Below are 18,993 nucleotides of genomic sequence, written 5' to 3'. Positions count from 1 at the left end.
TTCTACTGCACATCTCCAACTCTTTGCCCTGCGTCCACTTCGGATGCAGACCACACACCCTCTCTATTGCCCTTCAAACTTCACCTGCTTTCAAATGAGTTACAATTCAGTCTACACACCCTGGTGCCACAAGCTTGGCTCCCCTCTTCCTGCCACTGTAGCCATATCATAAAGTGGATGTACAAGCTGCATTTTGAATGCCTTCAGTGACCAAAGCCTGCAGTTTCTGGGAAGGGGCTTTGCAGGGTCCCCGACACAATGTATGCATTTATGATGGCAATGTTGAGCATCCCCCAAAACACATACTTCCATCATTTTCTGCCTGCGTGTCGAACATTGTAATAGCTCCTCAGTTGGTCAAGATGGTCAACCCCCTCCCATTTTCTTGTTGTAATCCATTACAAGCTCTGGAACAGATATAAGTTCCTACCACTTTTAAAAACAACTCCAAAACCCCTGCCACTATCACTTATGGCCCAGGCTGTGTGGTACAAGGGTGAGACACACTCCATGGAAATGTAGGCTCCCCTCTCAGGTGTACTCTCCCTCTCCCTCTTCTTCCTCCTCTCCCTCTGCTTTCTCCTCTCCCTCTGCTCTGTACTCTACCTCTGCTTCATACTCTCCCTCCTCCTCTCCATGTTTGTCACCCTCTAGTCTCCTCTCCCTCCTCTTTATTCTCCTCTTCCTCTCTCCCTTCACTCTCCTCTCGCTCTACTCCTTCCTCCTTGCGCCACATCACTATCCCTCCAATCATCTCTAACTCCTCTTCCTCCCTGCCTTTTGCTGCTGAGCCCTGACTTTACACATCACTTCCCTCACTTTCACTGACCTAGAGGAACATAGTAACAGAGGGAGAGGAGAGGAGCAACAAATAGGATATTTGTGGTCAGGAACAAAATCTCTCTCTCTCTTCCTTCCTCTTTCTTTTTCACAACCATACACATACTATCTTCCTAATAAGGTCTTTCCATAATAAATTGTGTGATACAGTTACTCACCCCCCCACCCCCACCCCCACACACACGCTCTCTCTCTCTCTCGCTCTCTCCCCTCCAATCAACTTCCTTTTTTGTCTGACAGACTAACTACAGAGTTTGCCAGTGTTAGCTGATTAGTTACTAAATTGGGACAGTTTCCAAATTAATTGCATCGGTAGAAACTGGACTAAACAAGCAACTTGTTAGCTATAAACAAATATCCAACTCATAATATGAGCTCTGCACGGGCATCTACTACCCTAACACGACAGCTAAGCTGTCAAATAATAGGTAAACAAAGCAATGTATAGCCTATGAATATCTGCACCTAGCAAACATCACAAACCATAACCCAAGCCCAACAGATAAAAACAAATTACTCTAGCCTTCATTCCGGTGGCTAGTTAGCTGGATGTCTTTATGGCTAGCTAGTGAAAGTGACAACTGAGCTTGGCACTTTGTGAGCGCAGCCCTAATTTTCCGCAACACACAACTTTTCTTGCCTGACAGACTAACCCGGGCTGTTTCCAAATGAATTACATCGGTAGAAACAAGACAAAACAACCAACTAGTTCGCTGACTATATACAGCTAAACACTGCACCTACTTCCATGAGACAGAGATCAATCATTCGAGCTCTGCCGCTAATGTGCTCACCTGTACCAACCAAGTTAACATGACAGGATTTGCTAAACGGGGTGTTATTGCCCAAGTTTCACAGCATCAAACATCGACAACACCAAACATATATCTGCTGTTTACTTACTTCCCTCACCTCATCACTTTTCAAAGTGCAAGGACATGTCCAGATCAATTTACTGTAAGGGGTGTAGACATTTCATACATTTTTTCTCTCTTTACTGGTCCCCCATGCGACTCAATCCCACAACCCTGGTGTTGCAAGCACCATGCTCTACCAACTGAGCCACACATCACCAACATAGATGCAGCTTATTTTACAGTGAACAGTCGTGTCCGCTTCTGCACCGTCATTTTGAGTAATGAAGTTTAAAAAACTTTCAAACGTCCAATGACAATACCCTGTATCCAGTTTCTGGTTGGTGACAACAGCCACGCGAATACGACAACAGGTTGCTAGCAAGTAGATTTTGCGATAGTGACACAGATATTATTGTTAGAAAAACAAGGCTGTTCACGGCCGCTATAGTAATTTACAGAAAGGCCGTCGACGGCCGCTATGATTCAGTTTCCTTTACCCTGTCGTGTCTAATCATTAACCTAGTTGGGCTGGATAAAGTCTGCTGAACAACATGTAGCTTGTCAGGGGACAGCATCAGGCAGAACAACATGTAGCTTGTCAGGGGACAGCATCAGGCAGGACACCATGTAGTTTGTCAGGGGACAGCATCAGGCAGAACAACATGTAGCTTGTCAGGGGACAGCATCAGGCAGAACAACATGTAGCTTGTCAGGGGACAGCATCAGGCAGAACAACATGTAGTTTGTCAGGGGCCAGCATCAGGCAGAACAACATGTAGTTTGTCAGGGGCCAGCATCAGGCAGAACAACATGTAGCTTGTCAGGGGACAGCATCAGACAAAACAACATGTAGCTTGTCAGGGGACAGCATCAGACAGAACAACATGTAGCTTGTCAGGGGACAGCATCAGGCAAGAAGAATGGACACTAAAGAGCACAACACAGATGGCCGGGTGCTCCCATGATATAGCGGCATGGTGCGTTGAACAAAAAGGGCCCTGTGCGATAAGGTTGTTGTGCAAGTGTGCTGTCAGTCATCCATCAACAAGATGATTACACCCCTTCCTCAGAGAGTCAGACAGAGAGAGGGAGATAGAAAGAAAGAGTGAGATGTGCAGCTGTGTGTCACAAACCTGTTCAACTGGTTGCTCTATGCATGTCAAAAATGTTTCCTAAGAACAGGAATCAGTTGAATAACATTGACTTGGAATCATTGTGCAAATTAGCATATGAAACCCTGCCATTGTAACTGACTTACAATGAGCTCGATGAATCGGTGACTGAACCCCATTGATACAGTATGGACAAGACAAACATACAGTAATTCAGCTTTTATCCTCAGCCTCACATTCCAATCTAGTTACATTAGTTAGCTCATAGTACTGAACAGCTGTGAGGAAATGGTTGGCTAGGCTAAACTGCTCTGTATTGTTTTGTTTCTTCAGATTCTAGATGAAAGAGTTTGTTAAATTACTGTTCTCTGTGCTCTCTCAAGAGACTCCAGGGATATGGGATTCAAAATTCCGTGGTGCTTGCTTAATAATTCACGAATACATGGAAGGAAAAGAAAACTGTCATGCAGAGTTAAGTTTCCTTTTATTTCTGCTGCCTATACAAGTAGTGTTCACTGTAGGAGTCTGGCCTTTCTGCAACCAGTATTGATCTAGTTAGAGTGGTTCTCCTAGCTGCTCTCTAACCCCTGCATTCCCAGCTATTTTCCATGGTGCCTTTGTGGACATGCGCCACGGGATCACCATTCATTGCACAGCCCGTCAGTTTCACCACTTAATAAGTGTGGGCTTATTTTTTGTGTCTCTCTCCGAAGAGGTGTGTGGCACAGAAAGAGAGAGAGATAGAGAGGAAGAGGAACAACAGAGAGAGGCAAAGGAGAGGAATGCAGGCGGGGTGTGGTGGGGGGGGAGCTGATTTCCCCAGTGAGCGCGTATCGGAGCTGTCTTCAGCTGTCTCTCCTCAGGGACAGAGCCACCTTAATCAGGAACATGAAAGTATCTCCCGTCCTGTGGTGCTGCTGTCTGTCTGTCTGTCTGTCTCTCTCTCTCTCTTTTATTTGATTTCCCATTTCCACTCTATGCAGTATCAACTAATTTCCACTGTATGCAGTATTAACTCATTTGAACCTGAGGATTTGACTTTGAGGATTTCACATCAGAACTGGTGATCTGAACTTATTAAAAGTCCAATGCAGCCCTTTTTATTTTAATATCAAATCATTTCTGGTTAACAATTAAGTAACATACTGTGAATGTTTTCAATTAAAATGATCAAAAGAAACAAAAATAGCCATTTCTCTTGTAATAATTTAGCTAGGACTGTCTGGGAGTGGTCTGAGTGGGAGGGGAAAACTGAAAATGAGCTGTTATTGGCAGAGAGGTTTGGAACTCTCTTTGTTATAGGTCTATTAACTAATTTACCTCATGGTGATGTCACCAGGCAGGCCAAAACTCTATCTCACCAAAACAGGCTGAAATTTCAGCCGGTCTTTTCAAACAGTTCTTACAATTTCATAGTATTATTCCAACATAGTGTGGAAATATATATAAAACACAGGAAATCAAATGTTTGACTGCAATGGGCATTTAAATGTTCAGAGGACATAACCATGTCATAATATGTCATAACAGCTGACTTAACGTGACATAACTTGTCATAATATGGTCATAACACTGTCATGACACATATATCTAGACCTGTTGTGACATATTGTGTTATTTTATGACTGGTTATTACACCTAAATAAGAGTGTCAGATACCACAAAACCTACCACACAAAGCAAAACATTCCATTACACCATAGCCTACTTGTCAACAGTATGTTTATGTTATTTTAACATTTTCTGAGATTGACCATGTTAAATTATCATTGTAATTGGCATGGCCGATTAATTAGGGACGATTTCAAGTTTTCATAACAATCGGTAATCAGCCTTTTTGGATGCCGATTATGGCCGATTACATTGCACTCCACGAGGAGACAGCATGGCAGGCTGACCACCTGTTACGCGAGTGCAGCATCAAAAAGACCTTGTGGCTGCAAGCTAGCATTCGGTCGTGTATGCTATATGGGCCTTTTTAGGATATGAAAAGGGATTTTTATCTAACTAAACGTCACTTCATGTTCTCTGGGACCCTTTGGATGATTATTCAGAGCAAGATTTCAGAATGTTAGTACACATTTCACATTCAGAGGTGAATTTATCAAACCTATCGCGGTGAAAAAGGTTTTCTTGTTTGGAGCTCTCCTCAAACAATAGCATGGCATTTTTTCACAATAATAGCTACTGTAAATTGGACAGTGCAGTTATATTAACAAGAATTTAAGCTTTCAGCCGATGTAAGACACTTATATGTACTGACAGGTGTTGTTTCTCTAAAATCTGCGATGGTGACACAAGGCGCTGCATGATTTACAACTGTCCCGTTGACGGGAAGCCAATGCCTAAGAAGCTGGGAATATTGAAGACTCATGTTAATGATGGGGATAGGGCTGATTGCTGCCCCCTTTGGGGTGATTGCGTGCCCATAGTAAACAGAAAAAAAATCTGTCAAAAATTGCTAATATATGCAATTAAAATTTATTATTGAATAGAAAACACTCTAAAGCTTCTAAAACCGTTTAAATTATGTCTGTAAGTAAAGCAGAACTCTCAGGGCACTCATTCTCCCAAACTCTCTCTTGTCACCATAAAAGTTGGCCCAACTTTGACGTCACCCCCACCCTTCCCAAGCACCTACAGTCCTGGGAACAGTTTATGTGCCTTCAGCGCGGTGTCCGCTTTCAATGGGGCTTCTCATTGTGTGAATCGCGCGCTCACGAGACTTTCGGCTGGCCGAAACCTTTCGGTCACGCGAGAAAACAGGTTGTCTTTCTTCCAAGATTGATTAAACGATGCGTGTGTTTCTCTTCGTCCTGAGAATTGCTGTGAAGCTATATAACATGTTAACGCTGTGTTCTGAACATAGTTTGACAAGTTTAGTCGACATATAATATGTAATTTCGATGTTTTGGTGCGACACCCACGTTACTTTTTGGCTGCATTTCAACCGAAATATGTCGTGTTTGATAACCGAAAGACACAGACTTCAAAACTAAAGCTGTTTTTGGTAAGTATAAACCCTTCCAGGTCTTCTGATGGAAGAACAGCAAAGGTAAGCAAAGGTAAGGGAATATTTATGTAGATATAGAGGAGCCAAAATGCTAATTCCTGAGCGCTGACTCATATTATAGCTTAGTGAACGAAATCTGTAACGTTAAAAATAAATGTAACACAGCGATTGCATTTAGAAGAAGTGTATCTTTCTATATATATGTAGAACATGCATATTTAGTCAAAGTTTATGTTGTGTATTCCATGTTAGCTGACGGCATCTGCTGACGCAATCGTCATTTCTCCGGACATTTGAGTAGCATTTTTTTAACATGGCGTCATTGTAAACAGAGATTTATGGATATTTATAGCATATTATTGAAAAAACATAAATGTACTGTGTAACATGTTATATTACTGTCATCTGATGAAGATTTCAAAAGGTTAGTGAAATTATTTTTCTTTTAATCCTGCGTTTGGTGATTGCATATTTTGTTCAATTTGGCTATGGAAATTAGCTGTGTCTTCGGTGTGTCTTCGGTGGTGGTTTGACATAAATATGTGCTATGTTTTCGGCGTAATTTTTTTTAGAAATCTGACTTGCTGGCTAGATAAACAAGTTGTTTATCTTTCATTTGAGCTATTGGACTTGTTAATGTGTGGAGGTTAAATATTTCTAAGAATATTTTTGCATTCCGTGCGCCACCGTTCCAGCTGACGGTGGGGGGGCTGATCCCCAATTGGGGACCAACATCTTTGTCAGGTTAAAAGGATCCACCAGCTTTCATATGTTCTCATGTTCTGAGCAAGCAACTTAAACGTTAGCTTTTTTACATGGCACATATTGCACTTTTACTTTCTTCTCCAACACTGTCTTTTTGCATTATTTAAACCAAATTGAACATGTTTCATTATTTATTTGAAACTAAATTGACAGGGAAAAAACATACCTAGCGATAAAATAATACAATTTATAAACTGGGTGGTTCGAGCCCTGAATGTTGATTGACTGACAGCCGTGGTATATCAGACCGTATACCACCATATGCCCCTGACAAAACATTTATTTTTACTGCTCTAATTACGTTGGTAACCAGTTTATAATAGCAATAAGGCACCTCGGGTTTGTGGTATATGGCCAATATACCACGGCTAAGGACTGTATCCAGGCACTCCGCGTTGCATCGTGCAAAATAGCAGCCCTTAGCTGTGATATATTGGCCATATACCACACCCCTTGGGCCTTATTGCTTAAATATGTCACAACACAGGCGAGTTCAACAAGGCTTCTCTTTGCAGCGAACATGTTGCCAGAGTAACAATTTCAGTTGAACGATTTGAAATGAACAGCTACTTTTTGTAAGTGTTACTGTGGCTTTTTAGCGACAATATTCAAACTGAAAATGACTTAGCTATTCCTACTAAATATAGTAAAAAGTCTACATGGCCACTTGATTATTTTTAGCGGCAGTTTAGACCTGAAACTGACACTTATGTTCACCGCACACTATCTTCTCAGACTGTTAGCTAATGTTGCGGCTAACACAAAACAAATGGAATATGTTAACTAACGTTAGCCAAACTATTTCCCTTGTTGAACGCAACTCAGGTGTAAATATAAGGGTCATGACAGTGTTTTGACCATATTATGACATGGTTATGACCGTGTCATACCATGTTATGACGCTGGGTGTCAAGCAAAGTGTTACCTGATAATGTGTTACAGTATGGTTGTGACACTATGCTCATGTAACAGCTGCCCAGCGAAGACAAGAAGACTGGTCTCGGCACCAGTGTAACAGATGTGACCGTACTTCGTAACTCTCTTCCATTGTGTTTTTAAGGAAAAAACTGTCCAGCCAGCAGCCCCAGTTGATTGGTGTTTATTCTGACGATAGACACAAGGAAGCACATTAGATGTGCAGAACAACAATATGTTGATGGCTGTAGATTTGTGATTTGTCTGTTAGCATGGAAATAACTGTGAATTAGCAAGGAGCTAATGCAACCATTACATTTAGAACATGCTAACTAACTCACTCGTAGAGCAGTAACATACATACATACATACATACATACATACATACATACATACATACATACATACATACATACATACATAGATGAACTGAATTATAGAACATTACATAATTATGCAGTTAAATTGAATCAAAAGGAAAAAAATGTTATTTTACAACAATGCTTTTATTGATTGTAAAAATAAATCTAAAAAGGTATGGAACACAGTTAAGGGCTTACTTGGTACATCTATCTCATCATGCCCATCTAGTGTGGAGGTTGACGGGAAAATAATAACAAAACCAGTTGATATTGCCAATCATTTTGCAGATTTTTTTGCACAGAAAATTAAATTACCGAGCAACAATGTAGACATACATTCTTCCAAACAAGCTATTGTTCAATGGATTGATGATCATATTATGAGCAACAAGATCTGCTCTTTTAGTCTGCAAACAGTGTCAGTGGAGGAGGTGTTAAACCTATTGAAGTCATTACCTGATGGTAAATATACAGGTTATGGTCTTATGGACAATGTTTTGCTTCACTGTGCTGCTCCCCAGATTGCAGTTCCACTGAGATACATATTTAACTGGTCACTGGAAAAGGGGATGTTTGCAAATGTATGGAAGCATGCAAAACTGTGTCCTATTCCGAAAAAGAGCAAATAACCTCCGAAAGAGAGCAAAGAACCCCTGCCAATAGTCGACCAATTAGTCTACTCCCTACACTCAGTAAGATATTGGAGGGTATTGTGAGTAGACAAATGTGGGAGTACATGGAAAAGAATGATCTGATGACAGCTAATCAGCATGCTTATCGCAAAAACCATTCCACTACCAATGCATTGGTTGATATGACTGACCAGTGGCTCAATGCTATGGATAATGGCAAGTTTGTAGGTGTACTATTTTTAGATTTCAGTGCAGCATTTGATTTAGTGGATCATGAAATAATTTTGACAAATTAATGCATTATGGTTTTAAGGAGGTAGCATTGAATTGGGTACAGTCATATCTAACTGACAGGAAACAGTCCACCTATATCAATGGTTCATTTTCTTCCCCTCATGTGTTAAACTGTGGAATACCGCAGGGCAGCTGCCTTGGGCCACTTCTTTATTTAATATATACCAACGACCTTCCCTATGCCTTAGTTGAAACTCAAGCTACTATATTTTCAGATGATACTACAATTTATGCAGCAAGACAATCGGTTCAACAGGTATAGCAGGCTTTACAAGGAGATTTGTAGAATATCAGGAAGTGGGTTTTCCAAAACAAACTTGTTTTAAACACCAAGAAAACCAAAGTTATGTTGGTCTGTTCAACTAGGAAAAGGCCAAAACAGCATGGGATACAATTAAGTATGGGAGGAGTACAAATTGAAGAAGTGGCAGAAACCAAACTATTGGAAGTGCTTCTTGACGCTACCAATCCCTGTAGCGGGATAATTTCCGTCTGCAACCGCTGAATAGCATAGCACAACAGTCAAATAATATTACTAGAAAATATTCATATTCATGAAATCACAAGTGCAATATTTTGAAACACAGTTTAGCCATGTGTTAATCACCCTGTCATCTCAGATTTTGAAATGATGCTTTACAGCGAAAGAAATCCAAGCGTTTGTGTAAGTTTATCGATAGCCCAGCATAGCATTATGTACACTTAGCATCAGGAAGCTTGGTCACGAAAATCAGAAAAGCAATCAAATTAACCGTTTACCTTTGATGATCTTCGGATATTTTCACTCACGAGACTCCCAGTTACACAGCAAATGTTCCTTTTGTTCCATAAAGATTATTTTTATACCCAAAATACCAACGTTTGTTTGTCTTGTTATGTTCAGAAATCCACAGGAAAGAGTGGTCATGACAACGCAGACGGAAATTCCAAATAGTCTTCATAATGTCCACAGAAACATGTCAAACGTTTTTATAATCAATCCTCAGGTTGTTTTTAAAATATATAATCGATGATATATCAACCGCAAATGTCTTTCATAGTAGGAGAGGGAAAAACAATAGCTGTCCAAACTCTGTTGCGCGAGCAAAACTCATGTGACCACCTGACACGATGTTATCTTTCTGGCTCATTTTTCTAAATAAAAACCTGAAACAATGTCTGAAGACTGTTGACACCTTGAGGAAGCGATAGGAAAAGGAATCTGGTTGATATCCCTTTTAAATGGAGCAATGGGAGTATGGAACATGGAGTTTTCAAAATAGAAGCCACTTCCTGTTTTGATTTTCCTCAGGGTTTCGCCTGAAATATCAGTTCTGTTATACTCACAGACAATATTTTGACAGTTTTGGAAACTTTAGAGTGTTTTCTATCCAATACTAATAATGATATGCATATATTAGCAACTGAGACTGAGGAGCCGGCCGTTTACAATTGGCACCTTTTCATCCAAGCTACTCAATACTGCCCCTGCAGCCATATGAAGTTAAAGTGAGCAGTGTGTTAAGAAGCAATGAGGCTTGGCAGGGTCATCTTTCGGAGGACGCATGTCTCTTCTGAGTCTGTATGGGAGTTGCAGTGATGGGACAAGACTGTTAATACAAATTGGATATCATGAAAAAGGGGTAAAAATCCAAACTGGTGAGAGAGCTGCTGCAAGTTATGTTTTGAATTGGCTATCTAGTTAGTCTGTCATCAATGGAAAAGGGTGGCTACTTTGAAGAATCTAAAATCTAAAATACATTTGGATTTTAACACTTTTTTGGTTACTACATGATTCCATATGTGTTATTTAATAGTTTTGATGTCGTCACTATTATTCTACAATGTAGACTTGCTGAGCACTTGTTGGCTTCTTTTCCTTCACTCTGCAAATAATAAGTTGTATGGATTCACTTTGTGTGCAGAAAAAGTGTTTAACATAATTTTTTAATTACAACCTCATCTCTGTACCACACACATACAATTATCCATAAGGTTCCTCAGTCGAGCGCTCATTTTTAACCACAAAGACCAGGGTGGTTTTCCAATGCCTCGCAAAGAAGGGCACCTATGGGTAAATGGGTCAGAACTTTAAAAAGCAGACATTGAATATCCCTTTGAACATGGTGAAGTTTTTAATTACACGTTTGATGGTGTATCAATATACCCAGCCACTACAAAGATACAGGTGTCCTTCCTAATTCAGTTGCTTGGGAGGAAGGAAACCACTCAGGGATTTCCCCATGAGGCCAATGGTAACTTTAAAAAGAGTTACAGAGTTTAATTGCTGTGATAGGAGAAAACTGAGGATAGATCAACATTATCGTTACCCGATTGACAGAGTGAAAAGAAGGAAGCCTGTAGAGAAACATGCATCATTTTTGCAACAAGGCACTAAAGTAATACTGCAAAAAATGTGTCCAAACCAATTATTTTTTGTTGTTGTCCTGAATACAAAGTGTTATGTATGGGGAAAATCCAATACACCACATTACTGAGTACAACTTTCCATATTTTCAAGCATCATGTTATGGGTATGTCTGTAATTGTTAAGTACTGGAGAGTTTCTCAGGATAAAAAAGATACGGAATGCAGCAAAACACAGGCAAAATCCTAGAGAAAAACTTGGTTCAGTCTGCTTTCCACCAGACATTGGGAGATTAATTTACCTTTCAGCAGGCAAAATCTAGACTGGAGTTGCTTACCAAGAAGACAGTGAATGTTCCTGAGTGGCCGAGTTATAGTTTTGACTTAAATCTGCTTAAAAATGTGTGGCAAGACTTGAAAATGGTTGTCTAGCAATGGTCAACAATCAATTTGACAGAGCTTGAAGAATTTTGAAAAGAGTAATGGACAAATATTGTACAATCCAAGTGTGCAAAGCTCTTAAAGACTTACCTAGAAATACTCACAGTTGTAATCTCCATCAAAGGTACTTCTACAAAGTATTGAATCAGGGGTGTGAATACTTATGGAAATTTGATATTTCATTTTCAGTAAATTTGCTAAAAATGTTTTCACATTGTCATTATGGAGTGTTTTTTGAAAAAAAGTATTTTATCAATTTTTAATTCAGGCTGTAACACAACAAAATGTGAAGTAAGTAAAGGGGAATGAATCTTTCCTGAAGACACTGTATATGCCAATGATTTGTTTAGCATAGCAATGTCGAATGAATAGAAATATTAGAATTAAGGACTGGTTCAAAACATGAGAAAATAACTAATGACCAGCCCACTTGGGTAGCAACTTCAAAATGCGAAAAAGATTTTACTTGTTAAAAATGTTGATGAAAACATTTATTTAACAAGACTGTCACGCCCTGACCTGAGATATCTCTGTTTTCTTTATATTTTGGTTAGGTCAGGGTGTGACTAGGGTGAATACGCAAGTTTTTGTATTGTCTAGGGGTTTTGTATTGTCTATGGGTTTTGTATGTCTAGGGTTTTGTAGGTCTAGGTATTTGCATGTTTATGGTGGCCTGATAGGGTTCCCAATCAGAGGCAGCTGTTTATCGTTGTCTCTGATTGGGGATCATATTTAGGTAGCCATTTCCCTTTGGTGTTTGTGGGTTCTTGTTCTATGTTTAGTTGCCTGTCTGCACTATTGATATTAGCTTCACAGTTAGTTTTGTTGTTTTGTTAGCTTGTTCAATGTTCATTCTTTAAATAAATTAGAATGTACGCATACCACGCTGCACCTTGGTCTCATTTGTACGACGAACATGACAGAAGAACCCACCACAAACGGACCAAGCAGCGTGGTCAGGAGAAATGGACCTGGGAAGAGATACTGGATGGAGCAGGACCCTGGACACAGGCTGGGGAGTATCGCCGTCTGAAGGAGGAAATAGGGGCAGCGAAAGCGGAACGGCGACATTACTAGGAGTTATATCAACGAGGTAGGCCACAGAAACCCCAATAATGTTTTTGGGGGGAGCACATGGAGCAGTCGGTGGAGCCGAGGAGTAAACCAGAGCCAGTCTTGGAGAAGGAGGATTCGGAGGAGAGAGAAATGGGGGAGTTGTTGAATTGGTGGAGGACGCACGGATTTGGAATAAAGGAACATGTTGTCATTCTAGTTCCACCTGAGTCAGCTCTCTGTACTCGTCCTGAGTTCCGGAACAATTGATGCCGGCTATACACACCAGGTCTCCAGTGTACCTTCAAAACCCAGTGCATCCTGTGCCAGCTCCTCGCACTCTCCCTCAAGTGCGTGTCCCCAGTCAGGTACATCCTGTTCCTCTTCCTCGCACTCGCCCTGAGGTGCGTGTCACCAGCCCGGTACCACCAGTGCCGGCACCACGCATCAGGCCTCCAGTGCGCCTCCACAGTCCAGTACGTCCTGTGCCTCCTCCCCGCACTCGCCCTGAGGTGCGTGTCATCAGCCCGGTGCCACCTGTACCGGTCCCACACACCAGGCCTCCACAGTCCAGTACGTCCTGTTCCTGCTCCTCGCACTCGCCCTGTTCTGTTTTTGAAACTAAACATTAAATGGAGTGTACATGTCATTTGTAATAAAAACATAGTGGGGTTTTACGGCTAGTAATTTAAATGGCTGATTATTCAGTTCATGGTTAACTTTGTGTCATGTTGTTACGGCTCGCGTTGGTGGTCGGAAGAGTGAACTAAAGCGCAGCGTGGTAAGTGTTCATGACTCTGCTGGACGCAGACCCCGCTCCGCTTGAGGCTCCCCCCTACTTCGGTGGCGCCTCTGGTGCAGGGATGGTTGGCGGGTCCTCTAGACTGTAGATTGTCGCTGGAGGCTCCGGACCGGGGACCGTCGCTGCAGGCTCTGGACCGTGGATCAACACTGCAGGCTTCGTGCCAAGGATCAACACTGCAGGCTTCGTGCCAAGGATCATCACTGCAGGCTTCATGCCATGGATCATCACTGCAGGCTCCGGGCCATGGATCATCACTGGTGGCTTCATTACATGGATCATCACTGGAGGCTTTGTACGTGGAGCCGGAACAGGTCTCACTGGACTGAGGAGACATACTGGAAGCCTGGTACGTGGAGCTGCCACAACGAGTCCTGGCTGGATACCCACTCTAGCTCGGTGAGTGTGGAGAGCTGCACAGGACACACTGGGCTATGAAGGTGCACTGGAGGCATAGTGCGTAGAGCCGGCGCAGGATATACTGGACCGTTTAGGAGCACTGGAGGTCTGGAGCGTAGAGCTGGCACAACGCACCCTGGCTGAATAACCCCTGTAGGACGGCAAGTGCGAGGAGCTGGAACAGGCCGCACTGGGTTGTGCTGGCGACCTGGGGATACTGTGCGTAGAGCTGGCGCAGGACATCCTGGGCCGAAGAGACGCACCGGAGACCAGGAGCGCTGAGCCAGCACAATCCGTCCTGGCTGAATGCCTACTCTAGCACGGCAACTGCGGGGAGCTGGAACAGAGCGCACCGGGCTGTGAATGCGTACTGGAGACACCGTGCGCATCACCGCATAACACGGTGCCTGACCAGTCACACGCTCAGGTCTAAACCCTGACTCCGCCAATCACCCCATGTGCCCCACCCCCAATTTTGGGGGGGAGCTGTCTCTTGGGCTTCCGTCGTTGTCTTAACTCCTCTTATCATCGCCGTTCCTCACTCGCTGCCTCTGGCTGCTTCCATGGCAGGGTCTTGTCCCCTGCCATTACCTCCTCCCAGGTCCAGGATGTCCTCCACTCCCTTTTCTCCCGGGCCTAGGATCCCTGCTCCTCCTGGCCACGCTGCTTGGTCCTTTGGTGTTGGGATCTTCTGTTACAGCTCTCGTAGGTGGTAGGAAGAGTGGACCAAAGCGCAGCATGGTAAGTGTTCATGATTCCTTTTATTTAAAAAAACACTTAAACAAAATAACAAAGCGAAAATGACAGTTCTGTCAGGCACAGACACTAAACAGACAACAAGATCCCACAAAACCCAAAAGGAAAATGACAACTTATATGTGATACCCAATCAGAGACAACGATAGACAGCTGCCTCTGATTGGGAACCACACCCGGCCAAAAACAAAGAAATAGAAAACAGACTTTCCCACCTGAGTCACACCCTGACCTAACCAAACATAGAGAATTAAAAAGGATCCTTAAGGTCAGGGCGTGACACATGTTGATGGTCACCTACTCTTGTTGCTGAGGATTACCTTATCTCAACAGGCATAAGGAGCTTTATCCTCTGTAATCCTGTAATTTAGCACACTGTGATTTGTTCCCATTGTGGTCCATTGCAGTCTGGACAGATAGTATTTTTTTTAATACAAACTAATATAAAGTTCTCCAAGAGGGTGAACACGGCTTTATTTGACTGTTCAAAAATACATATTTGAATTTATCCAATGGAAATAGGATAACTTCACAACTGCTTTGTTTGAGATTATACTGTGGGGGTGTAATATTTAGAACTTGGATTTGAGACTTTTGGTTAAACATTTATATTGAATAAGGTTGTGTTCTTTTTGTAAAGCCTTGTAACTCCCTTTGTCACTATCCAGTATTTGCAGGTCTACCAGGTTCTATTACTGTGTTCAGTTTGACATGTAACAGAATGGGTATTGAGTGTAGAAAGTCACACGTTGGGCTATTAGATCTGGTGTGCACATACAGTACAGGATGCAGGATGCCACTGGTCACTCTGGACAGATCTGTGTGGACTCCATGGTAACCATGGTAAAAGCATTTACTCCCATTCAAAAGTGATTCAAATTCAGTGGTGCATGGGAAGCAAATGAAAACACTTCTAATGGTTACTTACTGCTTGCTGACAGGAACTTCAGCTCTGCCCAAAAATGTTTTTATTTCTGTTTTTCATTGGGGAAAAAACAACACTATATTGAAGTGGCATGTGTAAACAGTGTAGCGAGCGTCTATACAGATAGCATACCCTGCTGCTGCTGTTTTTGTTGAGAAGATTAGATCCCCTGATGTTGCAATGGAGGTGATAAATTTAGGTTTGAATGTAAAATTGATCTGGACAGTTGAGTACTTAGTTAATTGTTTACGTATGGGGTTAAGGCTTTTTACCAGTAAATCTAGCAGGTACAGTATGTTAATTGCCGTCCTTTAGCCTCCGTTCAAGGGGTTTTATTGGTTCCATGGCTCTCCTATGTAATTTCCTTTCCTACACACCCCCTAACCCTGACCTGAACTCTGGAAAGGCTGAAATGTGAGTGCTGTTTATGGCTAGCTGAGCAACACCTTGTAATCAGTTGAACCATGGAGGACCTCTTTTTTTTTCTCTATGCCTGTGTGACTATCCCTCCCCTCAGTCCCCTGTTTTTTCTCTCTCTCATTCTGGACTTTGTCTCCACTGCAACATATTGGGGGCGGGAAAGGTTGTGAAGTAAAGTGGCTGTAAATAAGCAATTTCAAACGTTGGCTACCCTTGTGCATTTCGTTAATGTGCTATAAGGTAGACAGACACCTGTCAATTAACAACCTTTTAGATTAGATATATTTATGAAGATGAGCTGGAATTCCCCACAAAAATCAGTAAGACCTGAATCCATTTGAATGTCAATAGATCTCGGGCTGTGTTAAATATTTAATCAAATATTCCCACTGACTGAGTAAATAACCATGTGTTTTTCACTCTCTCTCAGTGAGCGGTATGGATACAGTTATCGGCCTGTATGGAGAGACCATTGAGGTGCCATGCAACAATGGAGCCCCCAAACCAAAGGACCTGTTCATGACCAAATGGAAATACGTAAGTTGTTCATACACTGAGTGTATCAAAACATTAAGAACACCTTCCTAATATTTTGTTGCTCCCCCTATTGCCCTTAGAACAGCCTCAATTTGTTGGGGAATGGACTCTAAAAGGTGTCAAAAGTGTTCCACAGGGATGCTGGCCCATGTTGACTCCAATGCTTCCCACAGTTGTGTCAAGTTGGCTGGATGTCCTTTTGGGTGGTGGACCATTCTTGATACACACAGGAAACTGTTGAGCATGAAAAACCCAGCAGCGTTGCAGTTCTTGACACACTCAAACCAATACCATATCCCGTTCATAGGCCCTTAAATCTTTTGTCTTGCCCAAAAAACTTGAAATTGGTGAACATAATTATAGAACAAATAAAATAAAATTGATTTATATAGCCCTTCTTACATCAGCTGATATATCAAAGTGCTGTACAGAAACCCAGGCTAAAACCCCAAACAGCAAGCAATGCAGGTGTAGAAGCACGGTGGCTAGGAAAAACTCCCTAGAACACCACGTAATTATGCAGTTAAATTAAATCGTAAGAGAAAATATATATTTTACTAACATGCTTTTATTGCCCCCGGTGATGCGTTGTGCAGGTACAGTACAGTTATGGGCATACTTGGTAAATATATTTCATCATGCCCATCTAGTGTGGAGGTTGACGGGTGAACAATAACAGAACCAGCTGATATTGCCAATAATTTTGCTGATTTTTTTTTACAAAGAAAACTAATTTACTGAGAGATAATGTAAACACCCATTCTTGCAAACAAGCCAATGGATTGATGATCATATTAATAGCAAAAGAAACTGTTATTTTAGTCTACCATTGGTGCCAGTAGAGGAGGTGTTAAACCTTTTAAAGTCATTACCTATGGTTAATCTACAGATGATGATCTTATGGACAATTTTTTTACTTTACTATACTGCTCCCCAGATTGCAGCTCTACTGAAATACATATTTAATTGGTCACTAGAAAAGGGGAAATTTCCAAATGTTTGGAAGAATGCTAAACTGTGCCCAATCCGAAAGAACCCATCCGGCAAGAACCCATCCGGCAAAGAACCCATTACTCCTGCCAATAGTCAACCAATCAGTCTACTATTGTGTGTAGACAAATATGGGAGTATCTGGAAAATAATTATCTGATCACAGCCGATCAGCATGCTTATCGCAAAAAACATTCCACTACCACTGCATTGGTTGACATGAATGCTATGGGTAATGGCAGGTTCGTGGGTGTACTATTTTTAGATTTCAGTGCAGCATTTGATTTAGTGGATCACTAAATAACTGGGACAAAAATATTGCATTACGGGTTTAAGGGGGCAATTGGCTTCAGTCATATCTAACTGACAGGAAACAGTCCACGTACAGTATATCAGTGGGTTGTTTTCCTCCCCTCATGCTTTAAACTGTGGAATACCGCAGGGCAGCTGCCTTGGGCCACTTATTCACTTAATATATACCAACGACCTTCCTTATGCTTTATCTGAAACTCAAGGTACTATATTTGCAGATGATACTACAATTTATACATCAAGACAATCGGTACAGCAAACAATCGCTACAGCAAGCTACAAGTAGATCTTGGAAATATCAGGGTGTGGGTTTTCCGGGAAACAAACTTGTTTTGAATGCCAAGAAAACCAAAGTTATGTTGGTCTGTTCCACCAGGAAAAGGTCAACACAGCATGGGAATGCAATTAAGCTTGGGGGAGTACAAATTGAGGAAGTGGCAAAAACCAAACTACTTGGTGTGCAGCTAAACAACTGCTTATTATGGTCGTCTCATATAACTAATATATGTAAATAATATATATATATATTTATTTAAATAACTCCATGCATGATCAGAAGGATAGCTAAATATTTACCGGGAAAGATTCTGAAGCTAACAACCCAAGCATTAATTGGGAGTGAACTACTGTTCTGTGGTCTGGGGAAATGCATCATCAAATCAAATCAAATGTTATTGGTCACATACATGTGATTAGCAGATGTTATTGCGGATGTAACGAAATGCTTGTGCTTCTATCTCCAACAGTGCAGTAATATCTAACAAATTACACAACATATACACAATACACACAAATCTAAGTAGGAATGAATTAAGACTATATTCATATGGACGAGTGATGTCAGAGCGGAACAGACTAAGATACAGTAGAATAGAATACAATATATACATATGAGATGAGTAATGCAATACATGAAAAACATTATTAAGTGAATTAGATACCGTAAAATAGTATAGAAAACATTATATACATATGAGATGTAACAATTGATGCATGATTGCAACAACACATCATCAGTAACAATTGCAACAACACATCAGTAGGGTAAAACTAACCTGTCTCATGACGGTCTAAACCCAGCTCGCGTGCCCTATTAGTGGGTGATCAATCCCAACGCTCTGTGATTTCTGCTTCACAATGATAGGAAGAGCCGACATCGAAGGATCAAAAAGCGACGTCGCTATGAACGCTTGCCAGATTTGTAAACACTATTAAAGTGATT

The 18,993-nt window shown here is 41.5% G+C and overlaps 1 protein-coding gene across 2 annotated transcripts in view; it reads left to right on the top strand.

Moving 5' to 3' along the window:
* LOC109909166 (CD166 antigen homolog A) overlaps positions 1–18,993 on the top strand; it is a 63,034-nt gene that overhangs the window by 24,271 nt on the left and 19,770 nt on the right. For both annotated transcript variants that reach the window (XM_020508150.2, XM_020508148.2), the window contains exon 2: positions 16,363–16,469. In XM_020508150.2, coding sequence (XP_020363739.1) covers positions 16,363–16,469 — 107 coding nt within the window. The remainder of the gene's footprint in view (positions 1–16,362; positions 16,470–18,993) is intronic.

This window comes from Oncorhynchus kisutch, linkage group LG18 (assembly GCF_002021735.2).
Source record: "Oncorhynchus kisutch isolate 150728-3 linkage group LG18, Okis_V2, whole genome shotgun sequence".
NCBI classification, from domain to species: domain Eukaryota; kingdom Metazoa; phylum Chordata; class Actinopteri; order Salmoniformes; family Salmonidae; genus Oncorhynchus; species Oncorhynchus kisutch.
This window is presented reverse-complemented; position numbering and strand designations above follow the sequence as displayed.